The sequence below is a fragment of the Falco punctatus genome (assembly GCF_963210335.1).
Source record: "Falco punctatus genome assembly, chromosome: 4".
NCBI lineage: Eukaryota > Metazoa > Chordata > Aves > Falconiformes > Falconidae > Falco > Falco punctatus.
The window spans coordinates 8,956,891-8,976,481 of record NC_137583.1 but is presented as its reverse complement, the minus strand read 5'-3'; the positions used below and the strand labels follow the sequence as shown (position 1 = coordinate 8,976,481).

Genomic DNA, 19,591 nt, shown 5'->3' with positions numbered 1-19,591 from the left:
TACTGGTAGAGATGGAGACATCCATGTTAACAAGTGACAGGACAAAAGGAAACAGCCTCAAGTTGTTCCAGGAGATGTTTAGACTGGATATCAGGAAAAATTTCTTCCCTGAAAGGGTTGTCAAGCACTGCAACAGGCTGCCTAGGGAGGTAGTTGAGGCACCATCCCTGGGGGTGTTTAAATGATACGCAGATGTGGCACTTAAGGACATGGTTTAGCAAGGACTTGGTAGTGCTAGGTTTACAGTTGGGTTCTATGATCTTAAAGGTCTTTTCCAACCTAAACAATTCTATGATTTTATGCACATCGAGGCTAGATATTACATTTCTGAAGAGAGATAGGTATTGGGATATTTCAAAGAGCTGAGAAGGTAATAATGGCTTTACAACACATATATATATAATTTTTTTTAAGTTAGTACATAGGAGTTAATCTGAAAACAGGATTAAGAAAAGCTGTATTCTGAAAGAGCCAATTATCAAATACTATTGAAAACCCAAAGTGAGAACAGATTGGGGGGGAGTGAAAAAGTATCAGAAAGGAGAAAGAAAAAAACAAATGCTTTAAGCAGAAGATAAACATTGCATATCAAGCCACTCATCAAAAAGGAAAAAAACAATTCCTCATACATGACATAATGAAGGAGAAAAGCTAGTGCCGCAGAAGGACTGTCAGCTCCTCTAGGAGGGAATGAACAGAAGAATTAGGGAGTGCATATGTTGCAGTCCCTAGGTGAGAGAATCTTTTATTGTTCACCTACAAGAAATGGGATTCTATTCCAGTTGCTTTTCTTGTTAGGCAATTAAACAAGGAAACAAAAGCCATCTTTCAATTCTAACCTCCTACCCACCAAGGAGAAAAAGTAAAAACTGGCAAAGTACATACACTCTTGCAGTTAAAATAAATTACAGCTTGACTTAATGTGAAGCCATCAAGGAGATTTATAATTACTCTTCGTATTCAAACCGTAACGTTTTTCCAGTCTGAAGAACATTGCACCCTCAAACATTCTACACCTCTTTTCCAACAGAATACAGTCTCATTACAGATAAAAGTCTCATAATTGTGTATGACTACCGTGAATATAAAAGAAAACTTCCAGATTGCAGATCCAATCCTTTTGTAATTTATACAATAGGCAGCATTCTAAGTACTGGTTTAAAGGCTTGCAAGGTGGCATACAATCATAGTAGACACAAACCTACTCATATACCCTAGATGTACCTGGAACTTTTTTACTTGCATGTACCTTTACTAACTGCCAGTCCAGCAGTAATTTTTTTCCTTAGTTTTCTTATTTACATTATTTCTCATCAACAGTCATGACTCCAGCTCTAGAAAGTCAACCCAGAATCAGCTACTCCTTCACAGTATTTCAACTACTCAACACTTTATGCAAGTACTTTTCACTGAAAGCACACGTTACCCAAATGACCTTATTTCAGGCACAAGACTACTACAGAGGTGCTACTCACACGAACAAAGTAACTCCCATCTGCATTTGCCTCGCAGTTGCTCCTAAACTGATGTGAATTCAAATGTTATGATAATTAGTTTAGTCTTAAATGAGATTGAAATAATAGTGTTACTCCTACACAGCCCTTGTTTTCATTCAAGCTCCTAAGCCTTTGGAAACAAATGCTGTATTATCCAGACTCAAAGACTGTTTTTATTTGACAGCACTGCTACTATATGGGAAATTACAGAAAACTGACCTGTTCAATAAATCAGATCAATCATTCATAAATACATACTAGTATAAGTGATATTGGATGTAATTTTGTTACAAAACAGAACCAAAACTACAAACCAAAAAAAAAAAACCACCACCAAACCTAACACCGCACCAAAGAAACCCACCCCAAAAGAGCAAAATTTTGCACAAAGTTGTCATCAAAACTTCTTTTCTAAACTGCATGCAGTAAGTAGAATTTTCCACATCTCTATAAATGTGGAACCAGACATATATCAGAATCGAATAACATAAATGTCAACCAACAGGTCAGGGGTAAAATCAGGATTGTAAGACTTTTGGAGGCTTCTAAAGCAAGCAGGAGGAGCATTATTTAATTCCATGTAATTATTGCACCAACTAGCTAACAAACGTAATTATGTTTCAGGCAGTAACTAAGATGTTGAAGGATCGCCTCTGCCGAGTTACAGAGTTATACAATTTAAAGCTTTGCTTTAAAGTGAAGTTCAAGCTACACAAGCCACAGTACAATCTGCCCAGATTTGTTTTCCTTCTAAGTTTTTACTGGACTCTTGAGGGGAAGATAACAGACAGGCACGAAGGATTTGTGTGAAGTCTGGGAATTTTGTACGTTTCAAGACCCTACTTTTTAGGTTGTGCATTTTACTGAAGATTCTTGAGAAGAGCTGAGTGAGCAGCTGGTTTTGTCTGACAAATTATGTTCAGAATAATTAGAGTTTTCAGTTGTACAACCCCTGTATATTTATAAACCAAGATAAGTGGCACAAAGTGAGATAAATATAGCCACACATGAATAATCCTATACACTAACCTTTGAATTATTCCACAACATAAGTATAGGTCCCAATCCCACATATAATGCCATCTTCTACTATCCTTTTCAGGTCAAAATTCCCCAGACATCTTGTAATGCTGAGGAAGTTCTAGCAAATAAACATAAATTTACATTAAAAACATGCTTAAGGTGGACTGGACAGTATTAGCGCCGTTACAAATGTAGGTGAACTCTATTCCTATTGCCCTGGGGCTGTACAGAATAAAGGATAGAAGCAAAGCAAACATCAGCTCTTAGAAAAAAATTAAAGCATTCAAATTCTAAAGTATTTGGGAAGCCAAATACATAAGTCAGAATTATATCATTACTATATCAAGTTTAATTTAAGAAGCCTTTCCTGAATTGAAATTTACATTTCTTAGCATATAATTTCCTCTTAATTTTAGTTCTTGGCAAAAGTTCTGAAATCGTGGGGTACTCATACATTTCAAAAATAGAAAATGTGACCTTCTGACTGTGGCTTATGTATTTTTAATGTGAAAATTATTTATTTAATAGATTTGCCAAAAATAAATCACCAGAACACAGATATTGACAGAATTTCATACAAAGGTATTCTCCAATTGTATTAAACTACAGAGAAAAAAAAACAACTTTCTTCAGTCATTCTGCTTCTTTGTACCCAATGCATTCCGTCCCTCTTCATCGTACTACCTTCCCGTACCCCTGCTCTCACCTTTAGCCATTTCTAAACAGACTGCAGTAGCTTCCCCATACCGACTCCTCCCTGCAATTTGTTTTGTCAGAAAGATGCTGTAAACCTGCCTCCCCTGCTATAACAGAAAATTTCAATTTAATTTTGGCAGAAATCCTGTCTCCCTTCCCTCCCACCACCACCCTTACTGAAAATGCCATCCAGGGTACCACTAGGTATACTGACTCTTACTAGGGAAATAAATCCAGCAGGTTATTATTCTTCCTTTTGAACGTTCAAACATCATAACTTATAAAAAAAAAAAAAAAAAGATTTTTCAGAACAAACACTTGTACTCTACGACCTTCCCCCACTCTTATGAATTAAAGTGTTATTAAGCCATTACTCATTTTATTTCTGCTTCTTTTTCTCCAGCTGATCAGATCCTCACTGCAGCATTATGATTGCATCTGCTCAAGGAACTGAAAAAATACATTAATGGTAAAGTTTTCCAGAGGGGAAAAAAGCTATGGCTATAAGCAACTGGAAGTACAGAGAAGGACAGAGTGAGAAAGTACATATGGAAAATAAATTTCTACGGTAATTGCAATACAGACAGAAATAATCAGCTACCCATAAAAGGATAAAGAAAGTTGTTTGATTCCTAATTTAACTGCATTTGACATTTGTGAATTTGATTCGGTAATGAGTCTTATGGGTTGGATCTCACTTGGAGGAAAATCAGAAAAGGTCAGGAAGTCTGAAGGACCTAGATAGGAAAAAATAAAACAGCGCAGAACTGTAGTTACGTGGACAATGAATAAGAAGGAAGTATCACCAGGTGGGAGGAAAAGAAAATATATGAGGGAAAGCAGAAAATGTTTGCAAAATTGAAAATTAATTTCTAATATCAGCATCGCACATCACTGTGCTCAAAGCATATGAAAAATTAATTCTCTGACAAGAAAGGGTTCAATTTCACTTTCCAGCACAATGCCATATGGAGATTTATTGCCAGCTACAGATACTAAATATCAACAGCAGAAAGAGAGGTTTCTATCAATTTTGTAGTTATTCAGGACTGTAACAGGAAAGCATTTATCTTTTCAGTACTGAAAGTAGTTTTACTTTAAAAATGTGTTAAAACTAATGCTTTGTATCCCTCGGAGCTGAGCCATTCCATGTACTTTGCTTTACTTCCATATCCATATGCTAACCCTGTTCTTCACCACCTGATCCTCTCCATATGCTAAACACTCTACAAAAAGTGTTGCTCCCAATCCAGACGATTTCAAAGTTGAACAATTTACGGAAAAAGGCAGTATCACTGGGCCCATTTTACAGGGAAAGTTTAGGCAAAATGCCTCCCTTTGGGGGTGGGGAATCCTGCTTGTAGTTTTAACTTTCAATTCAAAGCTGCTGGCATTCCGGATGAAATCCTACCACCCCCACGTGCCAGGTTTGTACATGTGACATCACAGGTTAAGTTAATATGCTTCATGTCTGCACTAAATTTTGGCCACCAAGGTTATGTGGCCTGAGCAGACCATCAAAAAGGTTATCACAGACCTAGGATAAGCAGCCAGATATAACTGAATCTAGAGTCTGCTGCCTTGACTTTAATAAGAAAGTTAAAATCCGAGTAACAGTAATTCTCCAGTTTTCTTTTATATTGCTCCCCATGTCCCAGTCTTTTTCATGGAAAGTTCCAGGAGGATGGCAGAACTCATCTCCACTTTTCCTGTAATTGCATTGCAGTCAGTAATGATAGGTGGAAGGCTGGAGCATGAGGTGAGTACTCAGATTTGTTTTGTATCGTGCCATCTATAATATCATCTTTCTTGTACTTTGTCGAAGAAATGGCAGAAGATATTGTAAAAGGCACGATGTGCGTAGGGGGTAATAAATCTGTTGGATGCAGATAGTCAATGGCTGCAAGTCATAACATAAAGCTTTACTCTTAGCCTCCTACTAGGTTTCATTATCAGTGAAAATTTCTATTAATGTAATACGATAGCATCATGTACAAACAGCTCGGCAGTCATACATTTTGCACAGCTGTCATAAAATGATAGTCATTTAGCTTCAAGGTAAAGCTGAAGTTTGAATACGCCTGCTTTTCATCTTTGAAGCATTGTCACTTTAGAAGATAATTATCTAATTTTGTGACCAATGATGTGTTCTCAACACATCAAATTTTAATACCCATAGTATGTAGATCCTTTTTTGTGTCTTGAAAATTAGTGCCTTAGCTTGACACAAAACCTTGGGAGTATATTGACCAGACAAACATTAACATACGACCTAGAGGAACAGTTGGAGCACTATATGCTGTGGCCCTGACCAAACCTTTCATAATGCCTTCCAAAAAGCATTTTCACAGTGCTTTTATCTAAAAGGCTAAAGATACTATGACTGTATAATTTTGACTCCTGCTTCTTAGGAAAGCAAGCCAAATTCTTATTTGTGTATAAAAGCATGAAGAAGCTCCTTGCCAGACACTGTAGAATAAAGTAAAAAGAGATGACAAGACAGAAAACCTTCTAACCAGCTGACTAATTTCTGTACAACACTAAGTTCACTTGAGATACAGTGGCTGATAAAGATAGGAAAAAAAAATGGCTAGTGAAACAACTGAGAGCTAAAGGGTTTAGTTGAGCCCTAGATTAGAAGAGAAATTCCTCTGCCACCACGACAAATTTAAAAACACCAACCACAAACCTTCTCCCATTCATGCAATCAACTTAACGGAAATTACTCTTGAGAATTCACAAATATGAGAATAGTTACATACTCCTACTGCGAGAACACAAGAGCCTGGGGAAAAAGCCCACCTACATATTAAATAGCAGAAAGTTCAGTTTAAGAGCCTGTAATATTAACGCAAATTATTTTGAAAGAATCTACGAGAAAATAGTGTTGAGACCTGATGAAGCAACTAAAAGATAGTATAATACTATCTATGACGGGGGCCTAAGAAAGGCCTGCCACGACTAAACGTCATGTCTTTCAAAACCTACAAGGAGGTTACAGAGAAGACGAGCAAGGCTATTCATGGAGGTGCACAGTAGGAGTAGTGACAGACAGCAGTCAAATTGAAGTGGGAAGCTCCAGCTTAGGTACGTAACTTTTCATCCAGAGTAGAGCCAGGCACTGGAACAGAAGAGGTTGCAGTCTGTGCCTGAAGGTTCTGAAGATGAGACTCAACAATGCCCCAAGAAACCTGCGTCGATTTAAGCACGGATCTCACTTTGAGCAGGAAGTTAAAGACCTTCCAAATCTTCTTCCAGAATTACTCTACAATTCTAGAAATTATTAAAAACAGAGTTCCACAGCGGAAGAGAGTAAGACAGTTTTACAAAGGGGGAAAATGAAAAATTTTTTCCAGAACCAGTTTTGCCGAGTCATTAGTGCCAAACCCAAAAGTCTCAGTTATAAAAGAGCACAATTAGAGTTTTAAAATTCAGTATCGCTGAATTCAGGAGAACATTAATCAGAGATCTACTCGACTTGCACATTATAGAGGAACAGTGTTAACAGAATATATTATCTGCCACCTGCACAAAATTCATGGAAGGCTGTCAACTCCACATTTCGAGGAAAGAAATTTTGAACAAAGTAAAACATTTCACAAGGCTATTAGAAGCTCAAAAGTAATTTCCTTTCCTAAAAACTAAGGGCAAATCTTCAGTAAGGAAACTTCAATCATACATATAAGCAAGCTAAATCATGAACAATCAACAGGACCCACATATTAAGTCCTGATACACTGAATGAATTATAGGCACGTACTTCTCATATTATATCCCAAACCTTATGAACTAGATTAGGTCACCATATGATTTGTTAATGGACCTGAGAACAACCTTATCTTGCATCTTTTACTTCCTTAACTTGGGTGCTCTAAGATCTCAATCTAGTTTGAAGGATAGATAGTAATTGCTATCTTTTCAAGTGCCTTCTGTACTGCACACTGATTTATGCAAACCATTTGGCATCAGTCTCAGAACAAAGCACTTCTCTCTAAAACATCTGCCCATTTTGAAATGGAAAAAATTAAATATAAGATAAATAAGGTGGTTCAGAGAGGAGGAGAGGGAGAGAGAGATAAAGGCAACAGTGGAACAACATGTCAAATTAAGGAAAGCAAAAGTAGGAGTAGGAGCAAGTGCTCTGGCAAAGAGAATGCCTTCTAATATTTTAGGAATTGTTTTGGTCACCTTAATGAAACATATTGTTTTAGATTTTTACAGTTCTTTCAGCAATCTCAACAGACAGAACAAATGGCTAGAAAAAACCACCTGCCACACACTTTTCTGATTACCTATATGCCTCAATGACTCTATCCAACCAACCAAACAGGCTCTATCTAAAAAAGCAAAAATTCAGCATATGTAGCACTTAGGAAGAAGTCTTCTTGAGAGTAAGAGTTAAGAACAAACTTTACTAAATACCAACAACTGTTGATAGCAAAGTACTAGAACATGTGGCAGGTACATAAGGAACAAACCAGGAGTTTAAAATCTAATAAACCATTTCTTTTGCTCTCACTGGGACATCATGCTGTCTTACAAGCCCTAGTTAAGCACTATTACCCGTGTACTTCATAGTTACACTTAGCATAAGAGTATGTTGTGACATCTTTAAAAGCTAAGCCTGCTGAAGTTTTACCACATGGTTCTTGGACTTCAAGTCAACTAGATGAAGACGGCTCCCAAGTTTAATCTTTTTATTTAATATATTTATCCTTCTATAGCAAAAAGCCATATATTTTAGTAAGATCATTTGATCGTATGCTTATAAATCAGAAAAAAAACCAAGCGTTCAACCTGGCCAACTGTACAGCAGTAATGCCAGTGTTTTATAACCTTTCTGCTCTGAAAGTTGAAGGACTTCCCAGCCATGTCTTAAGGAGATAAAGGCACAAAGCTTAACAGTGCGTAGATATAGACATCAAAGAAATACAATTAGTTTCATTGTTTATAGTCCAAAATAAAAGGTGTAGCTTATCTTTTAACATAATGCAGCTCAACAATATCTACGTAATGGCAGGTAACCTGTTCTAAAAAGCCATCCTGCAAGAGTTGCACATTATTCCAGTGCTTTCTTCTCAGTTAAAAAAATATAAAAATATGATAGTAGGAAAAACTAATTCTTGTGTTTAAACACCAGTTCTTGTTCAGCTACTATGGATATAGAGAATATATTTATCCTTCTTCCTGCTTTTCTGGTTGTGAAGAGTGTTGCCATATTTCCTTTCAAGTTTTTACTGGTTTTGCTCAGGCACAGCTTGGCCCATGGCACTAAATCTCTGTCTAGTGAAACAGATTTAGTTCTTTCTCTCTTCCCTCTCCCCTACCCCATTCACATTTCTCTTTCTTCCTCAGTACAAAAGGAAAGACACTTTTTTTGTTTCTTTGGGTTTTTGCCCCCTCCAGTTTTCTAGCTTGTTTGAAGGTTGCCTCTTTCACACAGCATACCAGTCTGCACCAAACGCTGAAAGGTTTTTTTGGAATTCAAGACTTGTACCCCTCTGTCTATGCGCCATAAGTATCTTACCTTTAAGAGTTTCTGCGGTTTAGAACATTTCTAGTCTCATAAATATGCATTTGACATATGCTTTATCATACATGAGATTCCCAGTCAGTTCTCAGCTTGCTACAGAGATTAAAGATAGCCACATCAGCCATTGCACCAGAAAATATGGCAGATATAGGGAGCAGGTAAAATGTATTGGATCAGATCAGTCTTTGAGGGTAAAACATCCCTGATCCCCCCAGTCTACTCACAATGGCCCCAGATACCAGGAGCATCAAGTGCACCTGGAGTCTGTGACTTCCCCCACTGACAACTTTTGTAAATCACTGTCAGAAACTGACGCATCCGTAACGGGTTACAATGGGCGCAGTTGGTGTGGGGGGAAGTCAATAAAGAGGAGAGAGAATAACCTTTTCTTGTCACAAATGCAAAAGGAATCAGCGTGAGGAGCAACACAAAACTAATTTGTGCTCCTAGCAAACAGGAAAACTCAAGTACAACAGGAAGCTGGTGCAAGAGTTCAGCCTCTCTGAGGGTACCAGAGAAGATTCCAAATGTCTACTGACATAAATTAGCCTAGGAGTAGAAGCAACAATTCTACCCACCTCTGCCTGCCAAACACTTGCTAAGGGAATCTGCTTTCTCACAGGGTTTTGAAAGAGTCTTCTGGAAAAAAATGCAGTTTTCCCGTGTTAGGGATCTTCCAGGAAATAAACTTGAACCTCATGTGCATGAAATGAAAATCATATTCCTACACAAAGCATATTAAGTATTTCCATCTTCCACTACAGCAATCATGTTCGCCTCCTCAACCACCACCACCCCCACTCCCTGAAAATTGCCTGGCACTGCATGTTGCTCAAGCATTTATATTTTGAAGATAGATTTAAAAATACACTCCCCTCACCAATAGCTTGTCCAAGATTTGAATTCAGATCACTTCAACCATAGAGTTATACACCTCACACTAACTTCACTACAAATTCAAATCTGTTTCTCCATTCTCAAAGAGCACCATTGATCAAACAGCCTTATTTTATCTTTGCCTGGATAAAAAAAATTGTTTTCTAAACTTGACTTATATCTACTATCAACTCAAGTCTACTTCGTTAAAACAATCTGAGATGTTCTGCTACTGCTGACCCTGCTAAAGGCTGCAGGAAGCCAACTCTTTAGGCAGGAGGGATTTACGACAGCTTGATTCCCATGCTCTGTATTCTACTGTCTACTACTTTATGCCCAGATTAAATTCAATACACTGGTTGTAACACTGCGCACTCCTTTGTGAACAAGTCCATCTCTCTTGACCAGTCACAATCTCTTCATGTCTTATATCACCATCCTCAGTAACAGCATACTAGTTATCAATTATAAGATGGAAAACTTCATCTGTAAAAGCCCAGGAGATCCGAGGGCAGGATATTTTCAGAAATTAACTGTCCCTGGAATCCTCTAGAAAGGCCTCCAAGACCCTTCCCAACCTTTCCCCAGTTACGTTTAAAAAAAAAAAAAAAAGTATGTTTTCAGAGACTTCCTTTTTAAATACAAATCTTGCAATGATTTTGTCATTCAGTCTAAGAAAGTACTTCAGATACTAAAGTAGGGTCACAAAAACACTCATGTAATTTTGCAAAAACTTTATACATCAAAAAAGCAAAATGGAATTTCACAAGATCAACATATTAATCAGAGTATTTCACTAAGACCTTTCAGTGAAGCTTCTACAGCAACCTAAAATACAGTCTATCCTATCAATATATAATTTGTGTTGTACAATGTGTAACCACTTATTATCAGCAACAAAAAATTGTACCCTACAGAACAGTAATGACATTTGAAAGTGTAGAGTATTGATTAGCAGTTGCTTAAAAGTGAATCACCACTACAGTGCAGCATCTATTCATGGCTCTACGTACCTCCACCGTCAAGATAATTTGCATGGAGACTGGCTCTTTTAACCTTGAAATGTAAGCATTTTCCAATACAGGATGTGAAAACAAACAACCATAAATGCATTAAAGCAAGGGAATGAGCATTCTTTTCCTTTCAAGTTTTCCAGTTGGATTGTCCGCTCAGTAATTTTCACATTAAAAGACATTATCAAAAGTGTAATGCACATATCATAAACTTACTAAAGCCGTCTCATATTTCTATTACATCATTCAAGATGCAGATCTAACTTCACTGAAGGTAAAGGAAATTTTCCAATACCTCCAGAGAAGGCAGAACTTCATTTCAAGAAAAGGAAAAATTATTCTGTTATTGAGAGAGACAACACTACCAAAAGTTTGACAGCTCTGTGATACTTTCTTCTACAGATCAATATGCTACCTGAAAATTAGTGACCCAGCAGGTTTTTCCACCCAATACATTCACATGCTACTAATGTGATTTTTTTCTTGAATAAAGAAAAAATAAACTATCTATCCAAAAGACTTTACACATTCATGTCTTCAGATAACAACATTACATACTTCAAACACGCTGAAATGCTCTGTAACTAGTCTGGCACGGAGAATAACCTTGTGATTCATGTAGCCCAAATATCTGTAAGAATGAAAGGGAATGGACATTCAAGCTCTGCAAGTTTCAAAACATCATTTGCATTAATCATTGCAATTAAAATGATTTAAGATTCTCAGATGCTTATTTCTTTTCTTTTCTAATGCTTGATTTTAATTCAGTGCTAGGAGACACATTTTGCATAATCAGACTTCTATTCTGAATAGAGCTTTTTGTAAGCTCTATGCCATTTACCTGGCTGGTGGGTTTTTTCAGTTTGAGGGTTTGCGGGTTTTTTTGTTTGGTTGGTTTTATTTGATTTGTTTGGTCGGGTTTTTTGGGGGGTAGGGGTGGGGTTTTCTGGGCTTTTTTTGTTGTTAGGGGTGTGTGTGGAGGGGGTTTTGGTTTGGTTTGGTTTATGGGGTTTTTTTTGGTTGGTTGGGGCAGGGGTTCTTGCTATTGATTTTGGGTTTTTGCAGGGAGTGGTAATGTTGGTTGTTTTGTTGTGATTTTTTTTTTTATATCACAGTTCTACATCTACAGGATTTTGATCACTTTCCTCCTACTTCTTATAGAAAAGAGATCAGTACTATTTTTACACGTTTAAAATTGCTCAGCTGGCAAAAGTTTAAATTGATATCCAAGAAACTTAAGTCTCAATCCTACTGACCCTTCCTTCAAAGCAATAGTTGCAGTGTCTCATGCAAAGAAAAAACAGCCTACAAAGACCAAAACCAACATAAGGCTGAGTATATGAAAAGCAATTAACATCAAGATGATTGGACTGAACTCCTCTAAAAATTTAAGTCACTATTATATGATTTAAACCTAAAGATAGATGTACTGCATGAATCAGACACCAGCTGAATGCTAATTGATCTAAATCACCCCTGTTCTATTAGTTTTGCGCTGACATTTCCATAGTTGTAAGAAATAAGATACAGCATCAAGTCTAGTCAGTAAGACAAAAGGCAATTCTGAACCTTTAAAAGCAGGAATGCTGCACTGACTGAAAAACCTACTTTGAGAAAATGCAATGATTTGAGGACTTCTAACACAATGAAGAATTCGTTGAAAAGAGTAGGCAGATGCAGACCACAGACTGCCTGAGACCAAGGCAGGCAGTGCTTACATAACAGCAAAGACTCTGTTAGACGACTTACATAAGGGAAAGGAAAAAATAAACCATAAAAAATCTGAGATGGACTGAAACAAGCTTGTCTTCAGCAAGAAACCTTTTTGGCAAGAACCAATAAATAAAAGTTTATTTTCTGTTAGAAACTGTTCCTACATTTGCAATAAAATTAAATCCATTATTCAGGACCACATCAAGAATTATCAAAGCTCAGAATATATTGAAAAAATAATTAGTAGTGTCTCCTGAAGTAATCTGAGAAAGCATAGACCACATGGCATTTTAGAGAAACAGACACTTAATTGATATTAGAAAATCTTTACTGTGGAAAAATAATTATTTTTAACATTAACAGAAGGCACATTATCTGCATTTTTTGCTTCCATTTTATTACTACTGTTATTTTGCAACAGCGTGGAACTGAAAGCACATTATCACCACGGACACTGCAATGCAAACAGTAGCATTCCCCAGAGTCTGTTCCTCCAAAATTCTAATCCTAGCAGCTGAAGTATCTTCCTGGCACCTAACTCCTGCTGTGCATCCTATACTTAAAGCCTGACTTTGCCAGTGGGCTACACCCTCACATTTACTCCAGTACTCACTAAATACAAACATTGATTAGGGAAAGAAGTGTCAAAATTAAAGTCAAGCAAATTACTTAGGTGTTTAGTTTTTTTCCTTGAGCTTTCAAAGAGACAATTAAAATTTGAATCAGTTCTTGGGCCCCAGCACTGTGTGCTAAGTAGGTGAAGAGTATGCATGTCTCTACTGCACCAAACAGCTTCTTGCATGTTGTCAAACCTATGTGACAACTCTTAAAACTCCTAAATCAGATAACTTAGGAATAATATTGTCCTATTTTCTTCTGTATGGATTTTGAACACTGGATGGTCTTCCTTCCCTTTGAAAACCAGTAGTAGAACATTTAAATACTACATTTTAAAGTGCTAATTTTGCTTAAAAGGTCATTGCCATTTCTGAAATTATTTACTGAACTATTATTATTATTATTTTCTGAGCTACTTACAGTGTCTGTATTTCACCTAAATTAAATTTGGGGGGAAATCATATATCCCATATACTCTTAGGAGGCATGAAAACATACTTGGATAAGATTATCATAGTAATATAGTAATAAAACATTCAATTAAGGTAAGCAGCGTTGAGGGGTTTTTAAATAAGGAGTTTCAAAAAGTGACAAAAATATTCTTATAAAACTTTTTGAAACTCAAGAGGACCACAATGCTGGTTACCCACTTGGCATTCGCAGTACGGCAAGACTTAAGAATTATAATAACTAAATCAATGTTCACAGCTACAGCCTGGCAAAATTTTCTTTATCGAGTATCTCACATAACTTCATTTGCTCAGTGAAATTTTAGTGTAGGTCAAATGACTCTTAATGTGTAAAACACTTGGGCAGAAAAGCTGTCAATCATACCTTGATTTCAAATGCATTCCTTGAGAAGTGGCGCTCACTATATGTATGCAAACAAAATCAATCAAGTAACCTTTATATTAATTTTTCCTTTCTCAAAACTTTATTAAACTAAATGGCATTACAAAGAAGTTGGTAATTAAGAAATCTATACTGTCCAGATACATAATTATACACATAGTTTATATCTTCATTTGTTTAATGATGCTTAATTCATAATCAGAAAATGTGGATTCCTTCACTAATATTAGAAGTCACACTGCTTCTAAAAGCAGAATCTTGACTTTAAGACGACATTGACTGTGATGACCCAGAGCTCACAGCAAACACCAAATGGATTCGTGATGCTGGCTAGTGAGGAGGGAGTGGGGTGGGAGGAAAGAGGCGCTTGCACCAAGCGCCCTACTGTGCTATCACTTCCTTAATCGTTACAACTCCTGTCACTGACTTTGCATGCTGAAAATACCTGCAACTCTTGAAGTTTGCCATGTTTTTATTCACACAAGCTTACAGAAGAAATATGGTTTATAATAACACAAAAAGATACACATTAAAGTCATCCAGGCCCATTTGCCATGGCCAACAGAAAGAAATAGCAAGCTTAAAATGACAGGGACACTTGGAATTCTCAGTAAAGAAGTAAAGAACACCAAAGGTTTCCTAAAACTACTGTAACCAGAAGGGAAAAAGAAAAAAAAAACAAAAACAAAAACCACCACACAATAAAGGATGTGACAGAGGAATAAAAATGTTCTAAATGCCTGTCAAGTCTTTGGTTTGTTTCTCATCTTTCATCCCATAATGAAATACCATAACAAAAGCAAGAAACAAAAACAAAATAGCTTGGAATGAATATACACTGTCCACCTTTAAAAACAGGAGCACAGATTTGTTACCAAAACAGAGAGGATGCTGATGAAAAGGTAAAATGAATAGCTTCCAATTACCTGCAATTATAACAACCAATAGGAAGCAATCTTGCTACTTCAGAGGGAAAAAATACATTACAGAAATGATAACGGCAGTAGCCACTATAAGGAAAAGAATACTTAAAGATCTCATAACCGATTCTTCCTGGATTTTAGCACAATTGCAAAACCCAGTATATTCCGTATTTTTTTAGTGAATATTGGACGATTTGTATTTGGTAGATTTAATTATTTTAAAAGTCATTTTAGTGCAAAAATAGTTGCATGTGGAACAGTTCCAAAGTTAAATAAAGATACCTGTTTGTTATGGCTCAATAAAAAATTAAAGTCTTTTAATGATACTCGATTAGATAGTAATTAAAACAGAAAGCTCCATCTGCTTTATAAATTTAAGGAGTTCATACAAAAATGTGATGATATAAGACTACACAGACTCTAAAGAATGTGAGCTGCAAATATAATAAATACTGAAAGTCCAGATTTTCAGATGAAAATAAAAGATTGTCCGATATTTTGAAGCCATTTAATGGCCTCGAAAGGTGGTAAGGGACCTCAGATATTTCTGTTCTTAATAGTTCTGTATTTTAGCTTAGTAAAGTTCATGTTTTGCAGTCCTGGGTATGCAACACCGAGAAAACAGATACTGCTAAGAAGCTCATATACCTTTAGTACTCATTAAATTAGTTGCTTTCATTTTACAGGGATAGCATAAGCTTTTTATTTCAACTGCCACATGTACTGTTTGTTACATAATTTCACACATATACAAGCCTTTCCAAATAAGTGCTACAAGCTCAAGGTATAATTTCCTTCATAATCGGACCAAAAAAAACAAAAAAAAATGTGTTACTCTGAACTAAAAATCACATCTAAAAAACCAGCAGAAATTTACCATATGGGTTGAATGAGTGACTCTGTAGTCAGTGAATGTTTCACTGTGTTTCCATTTCCATATTGCCTTTTGAGGATCACATTAAATGCCGCAAAATCACAGTCTTAAAATATTCAACATATTCCTCTTAGTCTCTCATTGTATTTTTTTTCAGTAACTGCTGTAAAAATAAGTTGTCTACAATACAGAAATTCACTATAGGTTGCATGTTTAAATTAGAGTAGACAGAGTCCTTGATATATACCTAATATTCAAATCCGCTTTCTTATTACCCTCTGCCCCAATTATGTAGACTTATACCAATTTCTCAAGTTTTTGCAATACTTCACTACCTTATTACCCAGCTGTGCAGCTGAGCAAGAAGATAACCACATTCATTCCTCTTATCTGTAATGATGTAATACATCCCAGCACTGGGTTGAGATGATTGGGGGAATAATGGGATTGTAAAAACTGCAGAGATGACAAACAACAGTGCAGCCGCCTTCTCCTGATACCATGAATTGCACACATACGGCACAGGGTGAAAATAATACAATATGCACTAATTCTGCTCCTTGAATGAAGTGAACATTTTTCATGAGAAGCAGCTGTTTCTACACAGAAACATCATCACCACAATGCAGCACCACATTAAATTCCCGCAATCTAGGCTGAAGCCTAGATTCTGAGAAATAAAATTGTTGGAGTTTACTTTCTAATGACAAAAAAACCCAACATTGTCTAAACAGAACAATAACAGTTTAATCAAGAACTCTCCAGATAGTGTAGTGCAATGCAACGAGTCATCAGGGACTAGTATGCAATATAAAAATAGATTGTGGACTAAAGCATGTACAGTACTGCTTTCCTATTCATCTAAAAAAAATTAAACCTGCCTCCATTTTCTCTGTTAAAACCTTCCTTATTGCAACTGAAGGGATCCTTACCTTCTGCAGGAGCTGGGAACCTGAGTACTTGGCTGCAATAGATTTGATCTCTCCACCAAATGCTGAGGCCCAGAGCTTTACACTGTGAAGAAAAAAAAAAAAAAAAAAAAAAAAAAAAAAACGAGAGACAGGAAGAAATGTAATACACATGTCATAGCAAGCAACACAGACTGTAACAGCTTCAGCTGCACGCAGAAGGATCCTAGCAATTTTGCATTAAAGAGCTCACTGAGGAACCTAAGCACAGCAAAAGATTAGCGAAGCTGTTCAAGTCTAAGCACAAACTAGACACTGTGCTAAGGTGAGGCCTCCGATATGAAACCACCCAACCTGCATTGTTTAAATTTAGAGAATCAGCTTGTGCCAAAGTACATTTCTGCACAACACAACGTATATCCATTGAAAGGAAAGAAGCAGATCAAATGGCACAACAGTTCTGAATGGTAAATGCTCACAGGAGAAGGAGTTAACAGCAGCAACTTCAGTAAACACAAGCACTTAAGTTAAGGCTCTGCGGCCACATACTCCACCAACACAGCTCCTACAACAAAATCAAAGTAGTGCTGAGCATGTTAGAAACTACCACTTTAAACACAGCTGACAGAGGAGCAAAGGTGCCTGGAACAGTCAAATATCTGCAATATAGAAAGATAAGAACTTGAGCAGTCAAGTTCTCATCCTTGAACATGGTCCTGAGAGCAATAGCGTGAAAGCACTTACACAGACAAGGGGATCTGCTGCTCCGATCCAACCACATCCACTAGGGCTGTGTTAAAAGCTGTCCAGAAGATAAAGGAAAAACCCCAAAAAGCCCGAAGAAGATTCAGGTTCTCTGGCATTGTGCCTCTCTGTGCCTGGAAAGATTTGGGGAAATTCAAGTAAAGCTGGATTCAGCAGCCAGTAGGGTTTTGCTTCTAAAGCCTCTTTCCCTACCCCTACCCCCTCCACTAGACCACCAGTGGAAGAAGTCACAGCTCCATCCTCACCCCTCCAAAGAATGACCCTCTCTGGGTAATGGAAGGAGAGGACCAGAAGCGAAGCTCTAAGGACTTGAAAACTATTGTGTCCCTGGTAACAGCAAAGCGTTTTCCAGCACTACTGCAGCCACTCGCATGTAGTTCTTTACAACTCCGCAGTCAGCAGTGTGCTGGAGTTACTTCAGTGACCTACTGCTGCTCCAAAGTGCCCTTAGCAGCAAGAAAGCAGACTATTGATTCCAACTGGGGAGGCTGTCTTCTTGCGATTACTGCTCACTTTGCAAATGGAAAGCTGCCTAGAGTTCTGCTGTCCCTCGCCGATAACCTCCAGCCTTCATCCCGGCTCCAGGCAGCCAGCGCACTGGTCCAGCGGAGCAGGAGCAGCAGCCTTTTAACGGGATAGCGCGGAGACAGAGAGGCAGGCACAGGAGGAGCTGGACCAGAGGGAGGGTGCCTCTGTATGGCAAAAGCAGAGAAAGTCTGGAGGAGCTGAAAGTCTAGTTGAGCCCTTCCAGGCAGGCGAGAAGAGAGCGCTGCACGTTGCCGGGGGCTGAGCTAGGGAGGGCTCGGCAGGGCTGGCAGGGGCGGGGGGGCCGCGCACACCCACCGGAGACCCGGCCAATTCAGGCAGGGCACCGCTGCATGACAAGCATCTGTCACACAGCCCGGAGAGGCGAAGGATGGACGGAGCTCAGCCCTCGGCGCCGGGAGCGCCCAGCATCCCGCCCGCCCGCCGAGCCGCGCCGCGGGAGGAGGGGAGCGGGCAGCGACCCCCGCCGCGGCCGCATCGCCGAGCAGCGGGTTCCCGCAGCCGACCCCGCGTTCGGGTCGGGCTGGCACATTGACTTCAGGCACATACAGCACGTCCTGGTGCATAAAGGCACGTTTGCTGCTTCCTCCCACGCCTGAGCGCTGCGGCGAGTCACTATCCGAGAGATCAGGACTGGCGGAGGCTTGTGAATGGGGAGAAATGCAGCATAAGTAAATCAATGCGGGCTAACTGACTCGAGCCTATGAATAAATTATTAATTTGCGCTCATAGAAGAACCCTCTGTGACATAGCAAACATAGGATTACAAGCTCCTCCACGGAGAGAGCAGCGTGGGGAGCAGGAGAAATTGGTCCAGGTATTTGTTGTTGTTGTTGCATTTTAAAATACCTACCCTCCCCCCTTTTTGCTTTTATTCTTCTCCCTCTACTTCTTTCTCACCTTCTTCTCCACTAAATGCATAGACTTAAAATAGCAATTGAACTTTAATGTAAATAAGTATGGCAAGACCTGGAGATGATCTGAGCATGGGCTGAGTCATCCTTACATCATGCAATATAGACCAGCATTCACTCCAGAATTCGCTTCTTCCCTCTGTAGTTTGAATTAACACCTCAGAACAGTCACTCTGCCTCTGTATGCTGTTTCTGTCTTGTTTAACATTTTCTGTCCTTAAGCTAGGTGTGTAGTATCTGTATTGCTTTCCACATTAACATTTTTAAGAGCACTGAACAGTTTGCTTTAAATATCAAAACCTCTATTCAACACCTGGCTGATCAAAGCTCTCTGTTCAGAAGAAACTAGAAGCTTAAAGATAGAAAGACTTCCTTAGGGGAACTGTATAGAACATGTAGCATGCCACACGGCGACTTTCACACCCCCCCGGCCATCCCCACCGGGGACAGCACGCAGATTGTCTTGCTGTCTGTACTGTTACCTTCATGTGAAGGCAATAATGACAGTTTTGTTAGAAAGGACACTTACTCTGTGTATATCAACCATTTTGAAAGCCTTATTATCAGTGCCGGTACTGTGGATTTTCTAAGCAGTGTTTTATATATGCTGCCATGTCACCAGGTGTTCAGCCTACCTACAGGCAGAAATGTAAAAATGCACATGGCTGACAAGCTGTATACAGTGAATTACGTGCCCCTTTACCATATTACATAAACCATAGTAGCTCCTCAAAACTAGGAATCAAACAGGAACAGTGGGCTGCCTCACGACTTACGCTGTTCAGCTTTTTTACATGCTAAACAATGTCAAGAAGGAAATTCATAAGGCTAATTTTGTGGG

General features: G+C 38.3%; 1 protein-coding gene across 1 annotated transcript in view; it reads right to left on the bottom strand.

Moving 5' to 3' along the window:
- Positions 1-17,393, bottom strand: part of CACNA2D3 (calcium voltage-gated channel auxiliary subunit alpha2delta 3) — a 492,915-nt gene extending 475,522 nt beyond the window's left edge. The window contains exons 1-2 of the mRNA XM_080385033.1: positions 17,270-17,393; positions 16,550-16,631 (exon numbers count right to left, since the gene is read on the bottom strand). Coding sequence (XP_080241159.1) covers positions 16,550-16,631; positions 17,270-17,388 — 201 coding nt within the window. The 5' untranslated portion in view covers positions 17,389-17,393. The remainder of the gene's footprint in view (positions 1-16,549; positions 16,632-17,269) is intronic.
- Between the last annotated feature and the right edge of the window lie 2,198 nt (positions 17,394-19,591).